Below are 22,964 nucleotides of genomic sequence, written 5' to 3'. Positions count from 1 at the left end.
CGATTCTCTTTGACGTAGAAAACAACACCACCGACACCACGTTCTTGCTTTCCTCCAATAGCCCTGACGCCATTATGGGACTTGACTTACTGAAACACTTCCGAGCGACGATTAGGTGTTCTCAAGACGGAGTTCGAGTGTTTCTTTACGACAACCCCGTTCTGCTTAAACATTGTTCCCCCCGACACATGTTTTCCATCACCGACGTCGACGCGTCCCTGCTTGACACCCTACCTCCGTATCTGTGGGCCAAAGCGGATTCGGACGTAGGGCGTATGTTAATTGACCCAGTGCACATTACTGTCCGACCAGACGCAACACTCCCAAAACTCCCACAATATCGGATATCGCCAGAGGGCGAGAAGGCATTGGTAATGATTATCCAGTCACTGATAGACGCAGGAGTGGTAGAGGAAGTGGTTAGCAACGTTTGCAACAGCCCTATCTTGCCCATTATCAAGAAGCAGGGAGAGGGAGATGAGAAAGCATACCGTTTCATCATCGACCTCCGAGAGATCAACAAAGTGGTGGTACCCCAGTACCCTGTGGTCTCAGACATCACCACCATCCTGACCTTGATTCCATCCACTGCCACCACCTTTTCCGTCATCGACCTCAAGAACGCATTCTTCTCCATCCCCATCCACCCAGACAGCCGATATCTCTTCGGCTTTACCCTAAAATCCCGCTCATATAGGTTTTGCCGAGCCCCTCAAGGCTACACGGAGAGCCCTAGCATCTACAGCCAGGCCCTCAAAAGGCAACTAGACCAAGTCCGGTTACCCGACGGGGTGGTGTTGGTACAATATGTCGATGACATCCTTTTGGCAGCCGACACCACCCCTCTAGAGGTTACCGCCACCATTCAACTCTTGCACTTCCTTGCGGAAAATGGCCACAAGGTCTCCAAGAAGAAGTTGCAATTCTGCCTACCCCAGGTCACTTACCTAGGCCACCTTCTGTCCAAAGATGGAAGGAAACTCACCCCTGATCGAATCCAGACCATTCTAGACACCCCTGTCCCTAAAACCCAGAAGCAGGTTCGCTCCCTATTAGGCCTCACCTCCTTCTGCCGACAATGGTTGCCAAACTTCAGCCTCGTTGTAAAACCACTGCTCTCTCTCCTAAACAAAGACGTCCCTTTCCCACTCCCTTGGACTCCCGAGTGTCAAACCTCCTTCACAGAACTACGAGATGCCCTTTGCTCAGCCCCTGTCCTGGATACCCCTGATTACAGAAAGCCCTTCTCCCTTTACACTCACGAAAGGGAGGGGTGCGCTTTATCTGTCCTGACCCAGGCCATCGGTCCTAAGCAACGACCGTGCGCTTACTTCTCTGCCACTCTTGACCCTGTCGCCAGAGCCTTGCCTGCCTGCCTTCGAGCTGTAGCTGCTGCTGCAGTCTCTATCCGACAGAGTGAGGGGATTGTACTCTCGAATTCCCTCACGGTACTGGTACCCCATGCAGTCGACACCCTCCTGAACCAAACCAAGACGCAACATCTGACGAGTGCACGACTGACTGGATACGAACTAACCTTGCTTGCCCCCCATATCACCCTGAAAAGATGCACCACACTGAACCCAGCAACTCTGTTACCCTTGCCAGAGAACGACCCCAATGTGCACCCCGTACATGACTGCGTGACTCTTACGGACGAACAGACCAGGAGTAGGGTCGATCTCAGAGACACAGCTTTCCCTGACCCCGACGGGGAGTTGTGGGTGGACGGTTCTTGCATCAAACTCTCCGATGGTACCACTTCCGCTGCCTATGCAGTCACCACGGCTCGAACTGTAGTAGAAACAGCCCGCATCACCCAGCGATCTGCCCAGGCAGCGGAACTGATTGCTTTGACGAGAGCCTGCATCCTGGCAACAGGAACCACGGCGAACATTTACACCGACAGCCAGTATGCCTTCGGGGTGGTTCACCATTTTGGGCTCCTCTGGAGGGAGAGAGGATACTTGACCTCACACGGCACACCCATTTTGCACGGGGATTTAGTCTCCGCCTTAATCGAGGCTGTCCTCCTCCCCAACAAACTTGCCGTTATCAAATGCCAGGCACACAAGAAGGTGACAGACATTATTGGACAGGGAAATGCACTAGCCGACATCACCGCCCGAACGACAGCTGAAAATAGAACGACAACACGTATGTACGTGACCAGGTCACAAGCAGAAAACTGGACTGACGCCAAGGACACAATTAGAGACATACAAACGGCTAGCACACAACACGAATTGACTGAATGGGCACGGGTGGGATTGAAAGACGATGAAGGCTGCTGGCGGACAAAAGACACGAACAGATGGTTGCTACCTGATTCATACTTGATTCCCATATTAACCATGGCACACTCCCCTGCCCACATAGGATCAGCCCCCATGATCGAACTTGTCTCCAGGGTTTGGCACAATGACAAGATCCCAGATTCCGCCAAACGCCTGGTCCAACAATGCTTAATATGCCTGCAACACAACCCCGGGAAGGGAACTGTAGTACCCCGGGGGGGATTTGGGGTCCCAAACCACCCATTTGAAGTCCTGCAGATGGACTACATCCAGCTAGACAGATGCCAAGGCCTGAAATATGTACTTGTCGTGGTGTGCGCATTTAGCAAATGGGTGGAAGCATATCCAACCCGTGACAACACCGCTATGGCCACTGCAAAGGTCCTGTTAAAGGAGTTTTTCCCCCGTTATGGCCTCTGTCGTGTTTTATGGAGTGATAATGGCCCCCACTTTGTAGCCAACGTTATCCAGCTCATCCTAAATGGGCTGGGTATCAAACAGAAATTCCACGCAGTCTTCCACCCTCAATCTGCTGGGCTTGTCGAACGACACAACGCCACACTAAAGCTTAAACTGGCCAAAATAGTGGCTACGACGGGCCTGAAATGGCCAGACGCCCTCCCATTGGCATTGCTATCGATGCGCTCTACCCCCACCCGACATCACTTAACCCCTTATGAAGTTGTCTTCGGTCGACCCATGAGCGTCTGGTCTGCCCCGAAACCAACGTCCATTCATGACGTTCCGGATGCCCTAATGTCTGATTATCTGTACAGATTGACTGAAACTTTGTCTGTCCTTCATCAGCAGGTGCAGCAGGCCATCCCCGATGCTTCCAGGGGTCCGGGTCACGCCATCCAGCCGGGGGACTTCGTGCTGATCCGAAACTTTCAGCGATCAAAGAGTTTGGAACCCCGGTGGACGGGCCCCTGGCAAGTGCTGATCACCACTCGGACCGCACTTCGAGTGGAGGGGAAGAAACACTGGCTGCACGCCCACCACTGCAAAAAGGTCTCTCCAACCCTGGCCACGACAGACACCGTCAACACCCAAGAAGAGCTCCTGAACCAGGACCGACCATCGTTGAACTGCTATCCTGACACAGAGACACTTGAACTCTCAAAACATCCTGACCCCACTGTGCCATCTCGAGAAGGGTATTTCCTGCGTCGAAAGGAGGGAGCTTCGGCTAAGTAGGCCACGGACTAGGTTAAAGAATCTCAGAACGGTGACCCAAACTACCAAGGGTTACCTGGAGAGAAGCTAAAACTAAGTCTGTGGTCCTGCCCACTACCGAGCACCTTGAAGACGAAGATGATGGAAGCGCCAGATAAGAAGATGATGGAAGCGCCAAACAAGAAGCCGACTGAGACAACAGGAAATACCCACTACAGAAATCCGAGAACAGACAGACTCCATAGCTCAAAGACAATTGCACTCTTCATCGTAATCCTCCTCTGTTTTCTCCTCATGACTACACTCTGGATTATGGAAGAACACGCACCTGCTCACGAAACATTCCTAACCACTGCTCAGCCTACCACCATGAAGGAACATTATCTAATTTCGCTCTCTCCTCAACTAAGAGAGAGACGAAAGGAGTTTTGGAACAACTCTTTCGTGCAGCTACTTCACCAGCACAATCTTGCCACCAACGCCACCAACTGCTGGATCTGTGGGTTGCTACCCCATGCCACTGGACATTCAATACCATTCATCCCTTCACCCTTCTCCGTCCACGGCTCCTGCCTTGCCTGGCTGATCCTCCTGCAAGAGAGCTATACGGGAAATGCCACCTCCAGCAGAGCTGCAGCACATTCTTCTCATGGGGCCGGGCGAAACAAGACAAAGACACACTTCTGCCCGCTGACCCCCAGCGACTCAATCCAAATGGACATTCCGGCCAAAGAACGAATCGAAATGCAGGTGTTCAACAATCCAACCAGACCCACCTTCTCCTATCTGCGGAAACGAACGGCTGCCACTCTGACTGTGGCCCTGACGGTCATCAACGTCACAGGCCACATGTGTGTAGAAGGACTTGGGACCCAGCTGGTGGGTCACAGCGCTTGCCGCTTTACCAGAACTTTGGACTCCACGGATCCACCTTCCTTTGTGTCATCCCCAAACATGTATTTCATCTGTGGCACGAAGGCCTACACCTGGCTCCCCAAAGGCTGGGGGGGCACTTGCTACATCTCCTTCGTCCTTCCTCCAACTTATGTGGCCCCAGCGAATCACCACAGACAAAAACGAGCCAAAGACGTTGAGCAAGCCGACTCAACAGGAGCACAGTTCCTCGATGCTATGAAAGGACTCGTCCCCCTCTGGGGCCCGATGGCAAACAGCCGTGCCATCCGACATTTGACTCAGGCAGTCGAGACAACCATGAACATCACAGCGGGCATCTTTGCCAACAACACTGCCGAGCTCCAAGCGGTCCGTTTGGTGGCTCTTCAGAACCGCCTCGTTCTAGATGTGGTTCTGGCGGACCGTGGAGGAGCATGCCGCATTATTGGGGCCAGCTGTTGTACATACATACCGGACAACTCACCCTCAGTGTACAAAGCCATCGAACATCTTCACAGACTCTCTTCGGAAGTTCACCAAGAGCAAGAAGAATGGTCGCTTGGTGGTTGGTTCTGGGACACCGTCAAAAGCTGGGGCTGGAGACTGCTCACCATTATCCTGATTCCCGTAGTTGTAATATGTGGCCTATGCTTAGGAATTCAATGTTTGCCACCTATGTGTTCTTTATGTGCGAGTGGTATTTTTCCCAAAACTGTGGACATTGGAAGCGAACATATGAGGGCATTGTATGATACGGAAGTTAGGAATTTGATGAAAATTGACATTGAGTAAGCAAGTTGGCTAGATATGTTGAAAAGGGAGGACTGTTAAAAGTTAGGCTGAAAACCGTCAACATTATCGGCGCCCTCTTGCTCTCCTTAAACCTTTTGTGCGCGTAAAACAGCCGCCATTTTGGACACCATGGCTTCCCTGCTCTCGCCGAGAGCCAGCGCGTCTCTCTCTCTCCTAACTTCGCTGGCAAACCCCCTGCTTGCACCTGCCTTGAGTCATAAACCCCTCTTCGGCGCTGCTCTGCCCCAGGCCCTCATCCTGTTCCCAGCGCGACACCTCCCTGCTTCCCCGTCAGGACCTCCGGCCCTTTGATGCAAACCCCCTTTTCCCCGTGTGCCCGTTTGTCTTCCCCGTTCCCAGGCCGACACCTAGCTCTGCCGATACCAATCTCTTGCCCCTCCCCATACAATAGGAAGCTTCCCTCCTCAAAGGACCCCCGAGATGATCAAAGCCCCCCCATCCCACGAGATCCGATCGAAACCCGCACACTCCGTGAATCGGCGGAATACCCAGCTGCGCGATGATCATCACCTGTTGTGAACGGGGCGGGGACTTCCACTGTAGCCTTGCATGGGAACGGGCTGGGAAGGGGGGATTCTGAGGATGTCTTGCCGTACATCAAAGCTTTAAACATGTATGTGTAATCTACAATAAAGTCATAAATGTGGGTATAAGAGGCCAGGCCTCAGAAATACAGTTAGAGCACCTCAGAACGATACCTTCTGTCCGTTTTCGTTGTGTTCTCCTCCGGAGCGAATAAAAACCTTGTTTCCTGCCTTCCAGTCTCCAGCGCCTGCCTCTTCAATAGTTTAACTTCTTTGTGGGTTCAAGAGGCGACATCGCCGGGCAATAATTAAGGATCTTATATTCTGGTTGGTAGTGCCCCCCAGTTTGAATATTTTTTCCACAACTCCGTAGGGCAAGGTTAGTCTCATCACCTTTAGTTTTGGGGTGTGGGGGGGGGGGGGGGGGTTGTGAGAAAGTGCCATCTTTCTTGCATTGGTATGCCCCCACTTTTTTCTGACTGCTGATGTGTTTTGACTGAGTGTGCCCTGGGCTCCTGCCAACCAGGTACCCAGGGCATGTGTTCCTTCCCTAAAAACGATATTGAAACCAAACCCAATTGGCATTTCTGGCCACCTATCGGCCCCTAGTAAATGGTACCCAGGGCATGGTGACCAGAGAAGACCCCTAAGGGCTGCAGCACTTATTGTGTCACCCTTAGGGGCCCTGTACCTGGGTACCCACACACTGCCTTTGGCGGGGTGAGTGCCTAGGTACAGAACTAAACAAAGAGTTGACATGGCACACATCCCTGTGCTTGTTTCCAGTCCAGAGAGGACCAGGCCTGGCAGATCGGGCTGGACTGTTCCCATTGGGCTCAGGGTCAAGACTGATTTGCATATGGCTGGGTCCAAACTGGAATGGCATGGTGAGCAAAAAAACAATGGATTTAAGCCTAGATCTCTGTACTGAGGGGAATGTATGACATTGTTCAGCATTCTGTCCATCGATTGTTATTTTTGCATTTGTCACCCCGAGTGGGACGGATATGCCCAGATGTGGGTCCAGTGATCTCCATGCCACTGGAGTCAAGCTATCCTGGCTGATGAGGGCTGAAAGCCCGAAACGGGTCCTAGAATTCTTGTTTCCAATCCAGGGAGGACCTGGCCTGGCAGTTCGGGCTGGACTGTTCCCATTGGGCGCAGGGTCAAGACTGATTTGCATATGGCTGGGTCCAAACTGGAAGGAATGGCATTGTGAGCAAAATAACAATGGATGTAGGCCAAGATCTCTGTACTGGGGTGAATGTCTGACATTGTTCTGCATTCTGTCCATCAATTGTTTTTTTTTGCATTTGTTAATTATATTAGTCCTTTCCATCATGAAAGAGGGAGGGCTGCTTATGATTTCAGTGGTGTTTCCCCTGCAAGAGCACTAAGATTACAAGTAAGAAAACGTTTCCTTTCCTTCAAGGGATCTCCATTGATAATCCACTGAATAGAGTGGCACTCTCACCTCTAAAATGGGCAGTGAAATATGACCAACAGAAGTAATTAAGCCAAAAGAATTCCCAAGAAGGCTCCCTCTACTTAGGCATCTGTTCTAGCATCTGAATGGAGACAATGTCCCATAAAGGTATGAACAGATCTCCGTGTGGCTGCCTTGCAGATGTCCCCAACTTGAATATTCCTCATTAAGCAGCTGTTGCAGATCTACCTCTGGTAGAATAGGCTGTTGGTTTACCAGTGAAAGGTTTGTTTGCTTTTTGATACCATAAAAGAATGCAAGAAATTATCCATCTGGACAGAGATTGTTTAGATAGAACTAAACAAGTATGTAGCGGGTCATAAGTTACAAAGAATTGTTTGAACTATTAAATATCTTTAGATTTGCTGATGGTGGAATGTTAGAACTCTCCTAAAATCTAACTTGTGTAGAGATTTTTCTGCTGGAGTAGTAGGGTAAATTAACAGTTTTATTTACTTGAAAATCCTTACCTACTTTAGTTAAAGATTTTTGATGAGTCCTCAGGACAATTCTGTTGCTGTGAAGAACAAGTTACTTACCTTCTGTAACAATATATCTGTAAGAGACATGTATTAGTTATAGATTCCCTACCTTAAAATTACCCTCAGGCGTCTGACTGGATCCGGAGAAATGTTTTCGCAGCAGTACCCCTACGCGTCGGTAGGTGGCGTCGGTTGATTCAGCGCTCGTCATCTGCATCATGATCGCCGGGGTGACGTTGCGGTTCTCTACTTAGACGCCACCCCTGCGAACTGACTTCAGTTCTTTACATGACATTCCACATCAGAAGCACAGAGCCATGCAAGACACTGTCCACTGGTGCACAAAACTAGGACCCTGAAAGGGAGTCCCTAACTCTTGAAGTCAGTACGTAGAACTGGGAGGATGGGTGGGGCGGTAAGGAATCTATAGCTAATATATGCCTCTTACAGATATATTGTTACCGAAGGTAATTAACTTGTACATCTGAAAGATACTATTAGTTATAGATTCCTTACCTTAGAATAGATACCCCAGCAATACCAACCCCAGAGATGGGTCTGCAAACTAAGTTCACACTAGAAAATCCTGGAACAGAACGGCCAAAGAAGCCGTCTCTCCAGACTTGAGTATCTAGGCAATAATGTTTAGTGAATGTGTGCAAATATGCCCACGTGGCTGCCTGGCAGATTTCACTAAGGGGGGCTCCGCTTCCCAAAGCAGTAGTGGCTACCATCACCCTGCTGTAATGGGCGTGCAGTCCTACTGGAGGCTCCATTTTCGCCAAGGAATAACAGATTTTAATGCAAAGGACGACTCACCTAGAGATGGTCTGTTTTTCCATGGCCAGACGATACTTGGCGCCCACATTCCCAACAAAGAGTTGATTGTCCACCTGGAATTGTTTTGGGCGAGCCAAACAAAATGATAACGCATGTTTTGGTTCCAGACGGTGGAGGTTCTCCTCCCGCTTAAAAAGATGCGGGGCGGGAAGAAGATGGACAAAGTGATCGTCTGTCCTATGTGGAAAGAGTTAACCACTTTGGGAAGAAAAGAAGGTCGAGTTCGAAGGACAACCTTGTCCGGTTGAACAGCTAGGAAAGGAGGATTAGAAGAAAGAGCCTGAAGCTCACACACTGCGAGCAGAGGTGATGGCAACCAGAAAAGCAGTCTTTAGAGTCAAGAGTCTGAGAGGACAATTATGAAGTGGCTCGAAAGGAGCACAAAAAAGGAAAGTTAAGACCAAATTCAAGACCCACTGGGGCATTATGAAGGAAATAGGAGGAAAGAGGTGACTAATGCCCTTAAGAAATCTATTTACAATAGGGGACTTGAAACGAGAAGGCTGATCAGGAAGGCGAAGGAAGGCCGAAATGTCTGAAAGATAGCCTTTAAGGGTGCCTAGAGCAGAGCCCTGCTGGGCCAAAGAAAGAATGAAGAGGAGAACCTCTGTAAGAGGGCCAAAAAGGGTATCCGCAGCCTTTGTAGTGCACCCTGCCACAAATTTGTTCCATCTACAGGAGGGATGCCTGGCTGCCAATATAACATTACAAACTTCAGGAGGAAGGTCAAAAGCTGTCAACTGTTGCCGCTCAATCTCCACGCAAGGAGGTGGAGGCTGGACAGGCTCTGGTGGAGGACCGTCCCCTGTTGCTGTGACAGAAGATCCTCCCGAAGAGGAGTCTGATCAGAGGGTCGATGGCCATGTTCAAGAGCTCGGGATACCTGACTCTTCGTGCCCAGTGCAGAGCCACTAGAATGACGTGGGCCTGGTCGCGCTTGATCTTCAGCATTCTGGGCAGAAGTAGTATAGGCGGAAAGGCGTATAGAAGGCTGTAATTCTACTTGCGATGAGCTGGCAAGGCCAAAGGGGAGCACGGTGAACTGAAAATGCTCTTGGCCTACCGTAAACCGTAGGCAACGCCTGTGGATTGGCAGGACAGGGATGTGGAATTAGGCGTCCTGCAAGTACGATGCTACCATCCAGTCTCCAGGGTTGAGAGCAGACAGAACCTGAGCTGATGTCAACATTTTGAACTACTCCTTCCGTAGGAAGCGGTTGACGTCCCTGAGGTCCAAGATAGGACGCAGGCCTTTGTCCTCCTTGGGTACCAGCAACTAGTGGGAGTAGCAACCACGACCTACTTCTGGCATAGGGATGCGTTCGATAGCCCCCTTGGCCAAAAGGGCTGTAACTTTCTGACGTAGAAGGGCCAAGTGAGCCTCTGACATGCAATGGAGTGCAGGTGGCATGGATGGAGGGGTAGTCTCGAAGGAGAAAGAGTAGCCCCTTCGGACTATCTGCAAAACCCACCTGTCCGATGTGATGTTTTGCCAGTGGGGGAGATGATGGCGGATCCTGCCTCCCACTGGCAACTGGTGACCCTGAAAGGTCAGACTAGGAAGGTTTGGAGACTTCTATTTTTATGATGCTGATATATATCAAATTCACAAATGCTGTTAAGCTTGTTTAAAACTACATGTGGTAACCGTCTGCCGCTCGCCCGTGCTGGAGACTACCTAAACAAGATTAACAGCATTTATTGCCCTGGCCCAAAAGTATGGAAGGAGGCACATAACCGGTATGACACCCCAATGAAGGATCCAGTACCAGTTCACTTATGGAAGGACCAGCCCTATGTGAATTACACTACATGAGGACTACGCGTCCTGCATAATAAGTCTGGTGTAGGACTGATGCACTACACTCCTCTAGGTTGCCCACCCAGTCCTGAAGAAGACCCGCAAGGCTGAGGCAACAAATTCCCCTTGAGCCCCAAGTCAGGTCGAAACGTCGACACCCCCCACTACCTACCTGGATCACTAACTATATTTAAAACGTGCCACTTTAATAATACATATTAGTGTTTACAAAATGTGTTTAAAAAGTGTTGATTACTTTTTGATGTGACCAGGTTTCCAGTAGACTGGGATGTATGACCAGTTCTGTATTCAATGTTTTTAAAGTTTTTTACTTCACCCCTCAGTGAGTCCTATTCACTTCTTGAGCACCCTTTTTCTACACTCTTTGCACGTTCCCCTTGGAGCAACCTACCCTTCCCTAATTTGCTTCCGAACAAGATACAGTGAATAATTAACTGTGCACCCTCGGATATATGTATAATAAAATACCGGGTGTGAGACCTAAAATAATGTGGTTGTTGCACTTCTTTTTTTCTTTAAACTTATAAGTATTAATTACTGAGAGCTTACGTATTGAAGCTCTTGAAAGTTATTCTTGCACTCATGAGTGTGAATTTGATATGTTATGTTATATAGAGATTTGTAGCGCACACTGCTACTCAGGAGTATCCTGGTGCGGAGTGAGGTCATAGACAGAAAGAGCAGAAAGTTTACACAGATTGTTTGAACAGGTGTGTTTTAAGGAGTTTTTTGAAGGTGGCTAGTACTTTGGTGTGACGAAGGAGATCGGGCAGAGCATTCCACATGGTGGTGGCCTTGACCACAAAAGATTGTCCCCCGAGTCGGGAACGTCGAAACCTGGGGATTACCAGCCGTCTTTGGGAGGCAGAGCGGAGAGAACGGTTGGGAAAGTAGAAGTCTAGGACAACTGTAGTCTGTATCACATTGAGCCCAGGTCCCCGACCATGATTGGGTAACCCAATTCTTTGTAATAGGAATGTTTGGAGGCTGCTGCAGAGGGGGCACTGATTGAATGGCCCGCCCGCTGGCCCCCAGACCTACGGCACTGGGTCCCACGTCCCCGGTCGCGCATAGGCTGGGCAGCTAGCGCAAGCCTGTGGCTCTGGGTGGAAGGTGGTGGGGCACCCCTTCCGTAGCCACAAAAGGGGCAAAAGGCAGACTGCGTGAGTGAGAGGTGGTAGTGAGGCCCAAGGCATATCCTTGAAGCTCTCAAGCGCGTTGTCCACTTGCCGCCAAACAAGCGACGCCCATCAAAGGGCATGTCCAAAAGGGTTGATTGGACATCACCCAAGAAGCCAGTGGACGTCAGCCAGGTGTGGCGTCTCAGGACTACTAATGTTGAAATCGTCCTGCCTAGCGAGTTGGCAGTATCCAGCCCACATCGAATGGCGAACTTTGCTGCATCTCTCCCCTCTGCGACCGTACGGGAGTGTACGGCCTGGGCCTTCTCCGGGCACTTTTGCAGCACCTGCGCAACCGTGTCCCAGACAGAGTGAGTGTAACGGCCCAAGAGACATGCGGTGTTCACCGACCGCAGCCCTAAGCTGGCAGAAGAAAACATCTTCTTCCCAAGATGGTCCAGCTTCTTGGATTCCCTATCTGGGGGAGCAGTAGGGAACGTGCCATTGAATGTTGAGGCTTTGACTACCAAGCTCTCAGGGGTAGGGTGTTGGGAGAGGAAAGTGGGGTAGTCCGGAGCAGGGCGGTGGCGTCAGGCAATCATCCTATCTACAGGAGCCCCTGTGCTGGGCTTGGACCGAGTGCCCAGAAGGATGTTAGTGAGGGCCTCATTGAACGGCAGCAGGGGCTCCGAAAAGGCTGCTACCGGTTGAAGCACCTCAGTCAGGAGGTTGGTCCTGAGTGCCACTGTAGGAAGCTCGAGGCCCAAGGCATCAGCTGCCCTACCCAACACCACAGCGTAGGAGTCTCCCTCCTCCATGGCCACGGTAGGGGGAGAAAGCATAACAAGGTCTGGGGATATATCCAGACCACTGGCCTCACCCAATTCCTCTCTCCAATCTGGCTCATCAAAATGGTCTGCCAGAGGGTCAACAGACCCCTCCCAGTCCTCACCCTCTTCTGGCTGCCACTCTGGGTGATAAGGAACGCCAGGATAGAACAGTGGTACAAAAGTACCAGTTGCGCCGGTCGATGCCAGTCACGCTTTGTGTCCAAGTCGAGAGGGAGGCCGGAGACGACACCGGCAGGGGACACAACCGGTGTCAGAGGGTGCAGCGGTGTCGTCAATGGAGTAGGCGCCGGAGGTGTCGTAAAGTTGACCGGGGCCGATCTGGATCCAGGCCTGGATCCCTGGGGGCCCTGCAGTGCCGGGGCCAAAGCCACCGGCATCGAAGGCGCGCTGGCCGAGTCGGGCTGCCCAAAGATGGAGTGGAGGGCTTCGTAAAAGGTACGAAGTTGGGCAGGGATTGCCCCGGCTCAAGGGGAAGCTCGGAGCCGACCCAACAGGCTCCACTTGCTATATTGTGGGGCATCTGCTTGAAGTTTCTCACCCACTTGGATATTGGTTGGGGCAGGGAGCAAAGATGGTAGGCTAGTCTGCAATTTCACCAGGGAGACACCTTTATTGGTTGTGAAAGGACTTTAATTGGTGTCGGCATTGAAAGGATTTAAGTGGGACGTGAATTGGATCTCTAAGCTGTGTGATATTGAAGACCATGGTAATGAAAATTCATTTTTTGACCACCACCAGCAAAATGACTTGTTTGATACTTCTAGATATGCCACCCTTTATAATAATACAATGATATACCACCATTGCCAGAATTCGTTTCTCTCTGGCAGCACCCACAATGTTTAAACTAAGCTCCAAAAAGTTCTCTCTTAAGACTTGAATACTACACTCGCAAGATAAGTTTAAAAAACTTAAGGATCAATGGGAGAGATACCTGGGTGAAGTGTGTTGAAAGGGAGTGGTGTGGTGCAAAACTGTTAATGTGAGCAGTGGCAGATTTCAACCAGGATCCCTCTCCTTCATTTTATGTATTCTTACTACATGTGTGATATGAGGGGAACATTGTTTAGGGTAAATAATAGCAGATCCCCTAATTCCTTAAATTGTGTAGTCAAAAAGGGCTTTTTTCTGTACTGACCATGGAGTGGTGTAGCAATCCAGATGTTTTGGAAAAAGTGATTAATGCTTTATCTGGAATGTTAGAGTGGCAACTAGAAGTAAGACTCAAGTAAGTGCATTTGGGACTATTGGGGGACCTCAAATTGACTTGGGGCACAAAACCATTTCTAAATCTGGGCTTGTTCCAGGTTGTGATAGTTTAAAATATTAGCAAGACAAAGAAGCATCTTCATAAGTATTGTGGTTGTGTGGCATACACAGATGCATATTGAAGGAGACACACGTATTAAAAGCAATGTATTGCCCACTTCAGCACTTACAAAATGGAGCATGTGGCCAGATCGCTTTTTTGTACATATGATGCTTAGTAGGCTTGGATAGGGCAGAGTGTGGCCCCTGCCATATTTAGCAAGATACTGTTTGTGCAACGAAATAGTACTGGCTTTGCAAAATGGATGTTGGGAAGATGAGTAACATAAGGGATCGGAAAACCATTCTTTCCATTTCTGTGAGGATTTAATGAGCTGTTGAAGAAGTTTTGTTGCTTGAAATTATTTCTGATGAATCTGTACATTATTTAAATGGCAAAAAAGTTGTTTAATTAAAATTAAAAATGGCTATGAATCCACATGTGAATACCCCATTTTTTGCACCGGCTCTGTCTAATTCTTCTCAGTGCCTGTATTAAGTGCCCGTAAAACTTTAACACTGGAGAAGACTTAACAAAAGGCAACAGTTAGTTTGCAACAGACTGCAGACCCACCGGTGGTTTTGATCATCCCCAAGAAACCTTTTAGTTAATTACCAAAATCTTGTTTGTAGAATTTCTTTTTGATAGTTCTCTCTGAGTCACATACTCCCAAAATGGAGAGACTATAGATCAGTGAAGAAAATTATAACCTACTTTCGTTTGTGCTTTCAGAAGCTTCTAGGTATCCTTGCCTTGTGCATCTGTTTTGTTCTGGCTGCTTACAAAAAAGGGCCTTGTAATACTATTTGACTCTTTCTAAGCATCCACTATGAGGCCAGAGTCAAATAAAATACCCATAGGTTTATATATTTTGCTCTGTGTTCAATTATGATGTTGGGTATCCATTCTGTCAGGTCAGTTCTTTCAACCACTGTTTCTCAAGTTCACCACCAGTGGATTGTTCATAGGTTCAGATGCTTGAATTATTCTTCAACATCCACCTGGGAACCCTCTGAAACCATTGTTAAAACAGCAGTATTTCAGAAACTGACATTCAAAACAAATGGACAAATAATGTTAGACCCCAATTAGCCCTTCCACCTCATTAGATGAGCCGAAGTCCAGCCAATCATGTGGGAGTGGCGGTAGGACTCATTGTTCCAACCCTCCTTAGATGATCCAACTGCTAGATATTCTACTGCTTGGTATCAGGCAGCAGGGCTTCCTGTGAACGCTGCACAACTATTCTTATTCTGAATTTTTTAACCAAATTCTTCAGAGAATCTTCATCTACAGTGAGCAGGCAGTACCTTCTCCTTCCTTTACAAATGAGTTGAGGTAATTTGTTTTTTTCTGACTGGGACCATTGCTGAATACTCATTTCAAGGACCGTCTTCAAGCCTTGTGAGGTGTTGTGTAGGACATTGTACCAAGTTTGGAGGTGAGGGGAAGAGGGGAAGATTGAAGCTTTCCTGGGCACTTTAGAGATCGCTTCTTGAGTGAGGAAGGTAGGGGTGCCCTCGAAGAGGCCCTCTCACTAGATGAGATACCAGAGGCACTAAAGTTCATGCAGGTAGGAAAAAAACCCAGATCCCAATGGTTTTCCATAGAACTATCGAGAGACTGTCCCTCCTGCTAGCGCTGCATCTTCTCAACCTATTCCAGGGGGCAGAGAAAACAGGAGGCAGTCTCCAGATGTCTGACTCGCAGTTATTTCAGTTTTAAAATGGAAAACCCAAAATGAATGTGCCTCATACAGACCCATCCAACTCTTAAACACAGCACTCAAACTTCTTACCAAAGTCCTAGCCTCAAGATTAGTGCGAGTCATTATGACTGTTATTCATAAAGGCCAAACAGGATTCCATCAGGGCGTTTGACGAGGCAGGGAGTCACAGCTCCTTGTGTGGCTAGATAAAATCAGACATGCACATGACCCTTTGGCTACCCTGTCTCTAGATGCTGAAAATACTTTTATTTCTATTGAGTGGACTTATCTCCTAACCACCTTGAAAAGGTTTTGATTTGGATGGAAATTTTGTAGCTGGGTGGTCTTGCTTTAAAAGTTGCCAAAAGCATCTGTGAGAGTCATTAGGGTCCCTTTGGACGGATCGTCTTTGGAGCATAACACATGGCAGTGGTGCCCACACTCACCCTTGATATTCACACTTTGTAAGCCATTGGCTTGTTGGGTCGGATATAGTTTGGAAGTGGGGGGTTTTCCAGAGGTCTCAAGAAAACCGAAGAAGATCTCAATATATGTTTCAGACATCCTGTTGTATTTAATAGACCTTCTGAGAACAGTCCCATTAGTGCTTTAATTTTTTACTGAATTCAAGAAACATGCGGGTATACATAAACTGGAGTAAGTCAATACTGTATAACATGAATGAATGGGAGTGGGGAATCTGGCATGGTACCCGGACACTTTGTAGTGAAAGTAGAGAGTTTTAAGAACCGTGGGAATATATGCCATATCTGAAAGTGACTATTAGTTATAGATTCCTTACCTTAGAATTACCCCCAGGTGCCAGACTGGATCTGTAGATTTTTTTTTGTCGCAGTACCCTTGCGCGTCAGTAGGTGGCATCGGTTGACTCCGTCGTCATGGTCACTGGGATGACATCACAGTGACTACTTAGCCGCCACCCCTGCGCGCTGATGTCAGTTCTTCCTTTTCCGCGACAGCCAGCGCAGATCCAGAGAGAGTGTGCCCTTAGTCACTTTTTGATTAACTCTTTTTCGACTTTTGTCGACCCCTTTTTGATTCTAAATGACTCCTGGTGCACAAGGAATGTCCAGCCGTCAGCCCGGTTTCAAGCCCTGTGACTCCTGTCACAAGTTGATGTTGGTAACCTATCTGCTCCTTGTGTGCCTTTGGTGCCTGGAGCGCAACCACGACCCAAAGTCGTACTCAGACTGTCTGGCCATGAACCCGAAGACTTTGAGGGAGCGGTCCCGAAAGCTTTTGGAGGCTCGACAATCTGCTTGCGGAGCCATCACTATTCATCGTCTAAGTCGAAGCACAAGAAGAAGGCGAAGAAGCATTGTCGCTCTTCACCTTCTCCCCATCTGTCGGCCGACGCAACGCAGGACCCGGACCGTCACCGCTCCCTGGCTCTGGTTTCAGAGCCTGCAGGGATGGCTCCATGCATCCCTCCCTTTCTGGGAGCTGGAGAGTCCCCTGCCCAGCTTCGTGCCCTTTACGAAGCCCTCCACTCCATCTTTGGGCACACCGACTCCGCTGGCGCGCCTTTGGGCCCCGTGGACTCGGCGGAGCTCTTGAGGAGGGCCATCTATCCTCCGATCAGACTGCCTCTTTGGGAGTATCTTCTGTCGCAGCAGCTGGGGACAGTCCTCCCATCGAACCTGTCCAGCCTCCATCTCCTTGCGTGGAGATTGAGCAGTGACAGTTGACAGCTTTCGACCTTCCTCCCGAAGTATGTAATGTAATGTTGGCAGCCAGGCGTCCCTCCACTGAAACGGTATACGCCTGTAGATGGAACAAATTTGTGGCATGGTGCTCAGCAAATGCTGTGGATCCCCTTTCTGCTCCTCTTTCAGAGGTTCTCCTCTTAGTTCTTTCTTTGGCCCAGAAGGGCTCTGCTCTGGGCACTCCTAAAGGCTATCTTATGGCCATTTTGGCCTTTCTTTGCCTTCCTGATCCACCTTCTCTTTTCAAGTCCCCAATAGTTAACAGATTTCTGAAGGGCATTACTCATCTCTTTCGCCTTCTCCTTTCGTAATGCCCCAGTGGGACTCGAACCGTGTCCTCACTTATCTTATGTGTGCTCCCTTCGAGCCACTACATAATTGTCCTCTTCATCTCCTTACTTTAAAGACTGCTTTCTTACTTGCCATCAACTCTTCTCGCAGAGTGAGCTCCAGGCCTTATCTTCCAAGCCTCCCTATCTTGCTGACAAAATAGTCCTCCGTACTTGGCCCTCTTTTCTGCCCAAAGTAGTTACCTCTTTCCACATAGGTCAGAGCATCACATTGCCTACCTTCTTCCTGCCTTTGCACCCTTCCAAAGGACCCCAAACGTGCGCTGTCTTTCTATCTTGACCGCACTAAAGACTTCCGGGTGGACAAACAACTCTTCGTGGGTTAGGGACTCCCTTACAGGGCCCTAGTTTTGTGCACCAATGGTCAATGTCTTCCATGGCTCTGCACTTCTGGCATGGAAAGTCGTGTCAGAACTGACGTCAGCGTGCAAGGGTGGCGTCTAATTTAGGGTGACCAGGCATCCCGGATTTGCCCAGATGGTTTTTCACCAGCTGTCCCGACAGATTTTAGGAAATGTAGCTCCTTTCCCGGTTCTAAGAGAGGGTCGAAAGAAAACGGCAGGCGGTGCTTTTTTAAGTTTTACAAAGCAGAGAATGTTACCAGTTGTTTAAAGAAAGCAATTTAATTAACAGGCAAGCTTCTGGGTTCAAAAATTGCATTTTATGTATGTTCCAACTGCCTGTTCTTTAATTCTCTGCTGCGGAGCACTGTCATTCTGGACGCTCGGGTGAAATAAAACGGTAGTCCTTCTATTTTCGTGAAATGTCCCGGTTTTTGGCTTTACAATTCTGGTCACCCTAGTCTAAGTAGACACCGCAACGTCTTCCCGGCGACCAGGACGCAGATGAAGGATGCAGAGTTGACCGACGCCACCTACCGACGCGCAAGGTTGCTGCTATGAAAAGATTTCTCCGGATCCAGTCAGACGCCTGGGGGTAATTCTAAGGTAAGGAATCTATAACTAATATATGTCTCTTCCAGATACATCGTTACCGAAAGTAAGTAACTTGGTCTTTTTTTTTTGTGACAATAGATTTTATTGAAATTTTACAACAAATGGGGATGACCCCGGGCATATAAAGATCATGCAAGACATGGATTTCAAACAACAGAAACTGCTGATTTAAGTAGCATTTAAGGAGCAATGTCGCATTGAACCAAGAAAACCCGCCTCCCACCGCCCCCCACCCGTGCACTGCATTACCCACTAAACACATTGTATTGGCATAAAAACATATGAGCATATCTCCGAATTGGTCTGTCCGAATCTCCAAGAGAAGATTCACTAAATAGTAATTCTGTCTATCGGGTCTGACTCTACTTGTGGTGATAGTATGGAGAGTTCTATGCCACGATAGGCAGCCCACGCCTTCCAGATCTTTCCATGCTCCCGCGGGCAACCCCGGGCTTGAAACACCGCCACTTCAGACGACATACATTTGTCCAAAGCGTATTTCCAGGCCCCCACCCCCGGGGGGGGAGAGGACTTCCACTGTTGCGCTATGTCTCGCTTGGCCAAAGTGAGTCCCAAAAATAGCAAATGTCGTTTGTATATGTTCCCACCAATGTCGTACGTGCTATGGAGAAGAGTCAGTCTAGGGTCAGCAGGAAGGTCCCATCCCCATACCCGCCCCAGGCAAGACAACACACGCGACCAAAAATGTTGTAGGGTCGTGCATCCCCAGACAGTGTGCAGAAAAGTGCTGTTGGCAGAGTGGCATCTAAGGCAGGCAGGGGACAGGATAGCTCCCATCTTCCAGAGTCTGAGGTGGGTGTAGTACACTTGGTGTAAGTACTTAAACTGGATTAAACGGTACCTAGAGGACACAGCGGAGCCTCTGGAGCTGGCGAGGGCCTCCGTCCAGTCGTCATCTGAAAGGGTCGGCCTATCTGCCTCCCACGCCGCTCTCGTCCGATGCAGGTTTGTCTTAGAATGGGTAGTCAATGTCTGGTAAAGTTGGCGAATTTTAAGTTCCCGAGGTCCCCCATCAACAGCCTACCCTCCAGTAACTTGGTCTTTAATCTATGAGTGCGTCTTGAATGATAACCTGGAGGTGGTCTTACAGAACTGATGCACATCGCTAGTGAACACTTCTACTCACCATACTTGGGATGGCAGCAGTCTTTAAAATTGCTGTATGTGTTGCAAAATACCTCCCCAGTAATTCTGGACTCCTTTACATGGCTAGATAAAATACTACATATACATTTGTGCGATGGAGTTACACCTAGGATTGCCCTGCAGACATTATACAGATCACTGTACTTTAGGGGTATCACATTCACAAATATACAGGTATGTTGCAGCACCTCTCAGCTTTAGATAATTAATGAATAAGGGTTTGCGAATAGGGAGAACTTAGCTCTGAGGGTAGGCGAACTTTCCATGGAATGTCACAACCACTATTTACAAAGACATGGTACTCATTACAGCCTGAGCCACACACTTCTTTTCTACTCCATTCCTGGCAATGTAAAGATCTGGATTTGCCATTTGATTGGCAATCTTTTTTGTCCTGTTTATGAACAAGGTTCTGAAAAATTGTAAGAACTGCGTTGTTACTGCCAAGTCTTTGAGAACTCTTTCTTTAAACCCCACAGAACACATCAGTGTTGTTATCACACACTTCAAGCCTTGATAAAGATTAAAGTATGAGGTGTTTTACTTGGGTCCTGCACATTCACAAGTTACAGGACAGTATCCTACGTGGTTACTGTTCTTTACTACTGTGTCCCGATACTGTACAACTGATAATTGACAGACTACATCTAAGGATCATGTAAAGTGAAATTTAATTTTATGTAATGGCTTTGTACCAAAACTCTGCTCAAAACTAAAATGAGTCCTTTTCTAGTCTAATTCTAAAAATGCATAGCTATCTCCATCTGTAACATCCCCCTCCCAACCAACAAGATTCATGTCTTAGAAAGGTTTCCAAGGTCTCTGGTTATATCCTGGTGACCAGTGTCCCGTCACCAGGGTCTACCTAAGGACACTGTCCCTTATGTATTGTCCATGGACCATGTAGTATAGGGATCCAGCTGCCACTTGATGTCCCAAAAACTGCCTTGTAAGTTCAGTTGCGTCTATAAAAGAAACTGCCAGTCACTTTCACAAATTTCAGGTGGCAAGGCACCCACAGGTACTTTGGACACAGCAGGTAAGGGTGATATCAGTAATCACTGGTTAGTTTTAGGGTGGTCTTGCCTCTGTCTGCGACCAGTGATGTCTTTGGATCTATTATGGCTAGAATGATGGTTCCAAGAAGGTAATTTTGAATCAGGGGAGTTTGCATGGACTTGTAAAGATACTCCCTCTTTGTTCGTATTGACTGAAGCAAGCTCAGTGGGGCAACCTGCAGGCATTCAGTGCATCAGAGAAACTGCAGGCTCACCTTTTCAGTCAATGAAGATGAGGGAACAACTCCTTGACAGAGATGTCCTTCTTGCACCACCTGCTGTGCAGGCTGGGCTACACAGTAACTCCCTGCCAGTCTCTTTCAAGCAATGCTCTCACAGGTCCTTCGTCATTTGAGCCTTGTGGTGATTTTACTGGGAATCAGATCACTTCTTGCAGATGAAGCTGCTCATCAGGCATGTTGGTCTTTATAGTCTTCAAATATCACAGCAGCATGATGACTGAAGGCTTTCCTAATTTGAGACTCTGACTAGAGAGAGACCGGTACCATTCCACCACAGATATATAACCAGGGTCCTGCAGTTTTCTCTCCTGAACAGGTGTAAAGGCCTCCTCAGTATTGGGTCAGTTATGGTGAAAAAAGTACTGACTGAGCAGTCCAGTGCATGCACCACTCTCAGACGTCAGTAGTCAGGCTGTCTCAGAATACCTGTAGTCTTTGGGCACAGCCTTGGTGTTGAAAAACAAATGTAAAACACTGAGAACCCTTCCATTGGGCTAGCATGATTGCCAGATTCACTGGAAAAAAAGCAAAGGGCTGTACAGAAGATATGCAAGGTAAGGTGACCATGCGTCACAAAGCCATGTAGAGGGCATTTGTTCCACAATCTGTCCATGTGGCAAGCAAAAGGAAATGAAACCATATTGTCTAAATGGTACAACTGAAGGTCAGTGCTAAAAGTCATCAATGATGATTATACTCTAAGACTTAAGTTAGACCACCATCTCTAGGGGAGACAGTAATGCCCATTCAATGGGTTCAGTAATATAAGCTTTATGTGCTCATAGCCAGTCCGTTTTTAGTCATCAGTAAGAAAAAGAGCTGTTGTGCAATTTTTCCTTTGCCTAGGATTTTCAAATTAGGTTGAATTATCCCTAAATCTTTTTGTTCCTTTGAACCAGTCTAACACCAGCTAAGAGGAAGACAATCACACGAATCTAAAGCATCCTAGAGACTACAATTACAGGAACAGTGCTTGCTCCTGAGTCATCCAACCTTGTTCCAAAGATACAGCTACCCAGATGTACATTTCTTCGTGGAGATGGCGAATCACCCTTTGGCTAACACGCAAATCCACGTACACCACTCTTCCCTCTTCTTTTTGTTTTGTCAGTCTTCTATGTTGGTCACACAGCCAGTCTATTTCCTGTCAAACTTGCATTTAAAGTAATGTCTGGTTCGTTTTGCATGACCTGAACCCTGCTCTTTTGGTCACAATGTTCTTCATGTTCCTGTTCCATACTGATACATATCATAATATGGTTGTGCATTACATTAATCTCACCAGCCTGGAGTAGTCAGCCAAGAGTTTCCATGATAGCGTACCTTTCCACCCCTTCAATGATCTTCTCTGTTGCTTGTTGACTGGCTGTGCTTCAGCATCTGTTTATCTGTGTTTTTCTCTCTATAGGTACACCCAAATCCGAGTCGCCCACCCGCCTTGCGTCTCAAAGTGTATGAGTTTGCGGGGCGGCTAGTTGGAAAATGCCTTTACGAGTCATGTTTAGGTGGAGCGTATAAACAGCTGGTACGAGCAAGATTCACCCGCTCCTTTCTGGCACAGATTATAGGTCTGCGGATGCACTACAAGGTAAGTGAGAAAGGACCTCTTTCTGATCTGGTGTGAGCAGAAGTGCAAAAAATCTAGCATGTAAAATGAGCTGCCATTTAGTTTAGATGTGCTAAGGTTTGAAGTAAAGGCCTCATTGGCCAAAGCCTTGGGGTCTGTTTTTCCTGAGGTAGTTTGCTGTCCAAGCAGCCTCTCAGCAGATCTTGGCAATGATGGTGGTGGTATATATACTGGCACGCCATGCATAGGCTGTTATTAATTATGCTCCTCATGATATCACCTTTTTAGATCTCTTCTAGATAGCAAATGAACTGTCTCTTAAAGACTGTTTGTTTTCTAACAGTGGGCTCAGAGGGAGCCCATTGCTTACCATTGGTTGTCCTCATTTTCACTCTTGTTTGATATCTTCTTATTGGTCAGCTGTTGTAGGCTTCCTTCCTTTTCCTGTCTGTGTCCCTTCCCTTAGGCGGTACGTTTTTTGTGTGTTTAGGCATTCTACTGGAGTACATCTTTTCAGCTGGTTCGTTCAAGTACTTCTCTCCATTCATGTGCCTGTATCCGCATTGCCTGCCCT

The 22,964-nt window shown here is 48.1% G+C and overlaps 1 protein-coding gene across 6 annotated transcripts in view; it reads left to right on the top strand.

Annotated features, from left to right (window-relative positions):
• AREL1 (apoptosis resistant E3 ubiquitin protein ligase 1) overlaps positions 1–22,964 on the top strand; it is a 448,155-nt gene that overhangs the window by 302,348 nt on the left and 122,843 nt on the right. For all 6 annotated transcript variants that reach the window (XM_078659892.1, XM_078659889.1, XM_078659890.1 and 3 more), the window contains one exon: positions 22,232–22,411. In XM_078659892.1, coding sequence (XP_078516018.1) covers positions 22,232–22,411 — 180 coding nt within the window. The remainder of the gene's footprint in view (positions 1–22,231; positions 22,412–22,964) is intronic.

Source organism: Lissotriton helveticus, chromosome 9 (assembly GCF_964261635.1).
Source record: "Lissotriton helveticus chromosome 9, aLisHel1.1, whole genome shotgun sequence".
NCBI classification, from domain to species: Eukaryota; Metazoa; Chordata; class Amphibia; order Caudata; family Salamandridae; genus Lissotriton; species Lissotriton helveticus.
This window is presented reverse-complemented; position numbering and strand designations above follow the sequence as displayed.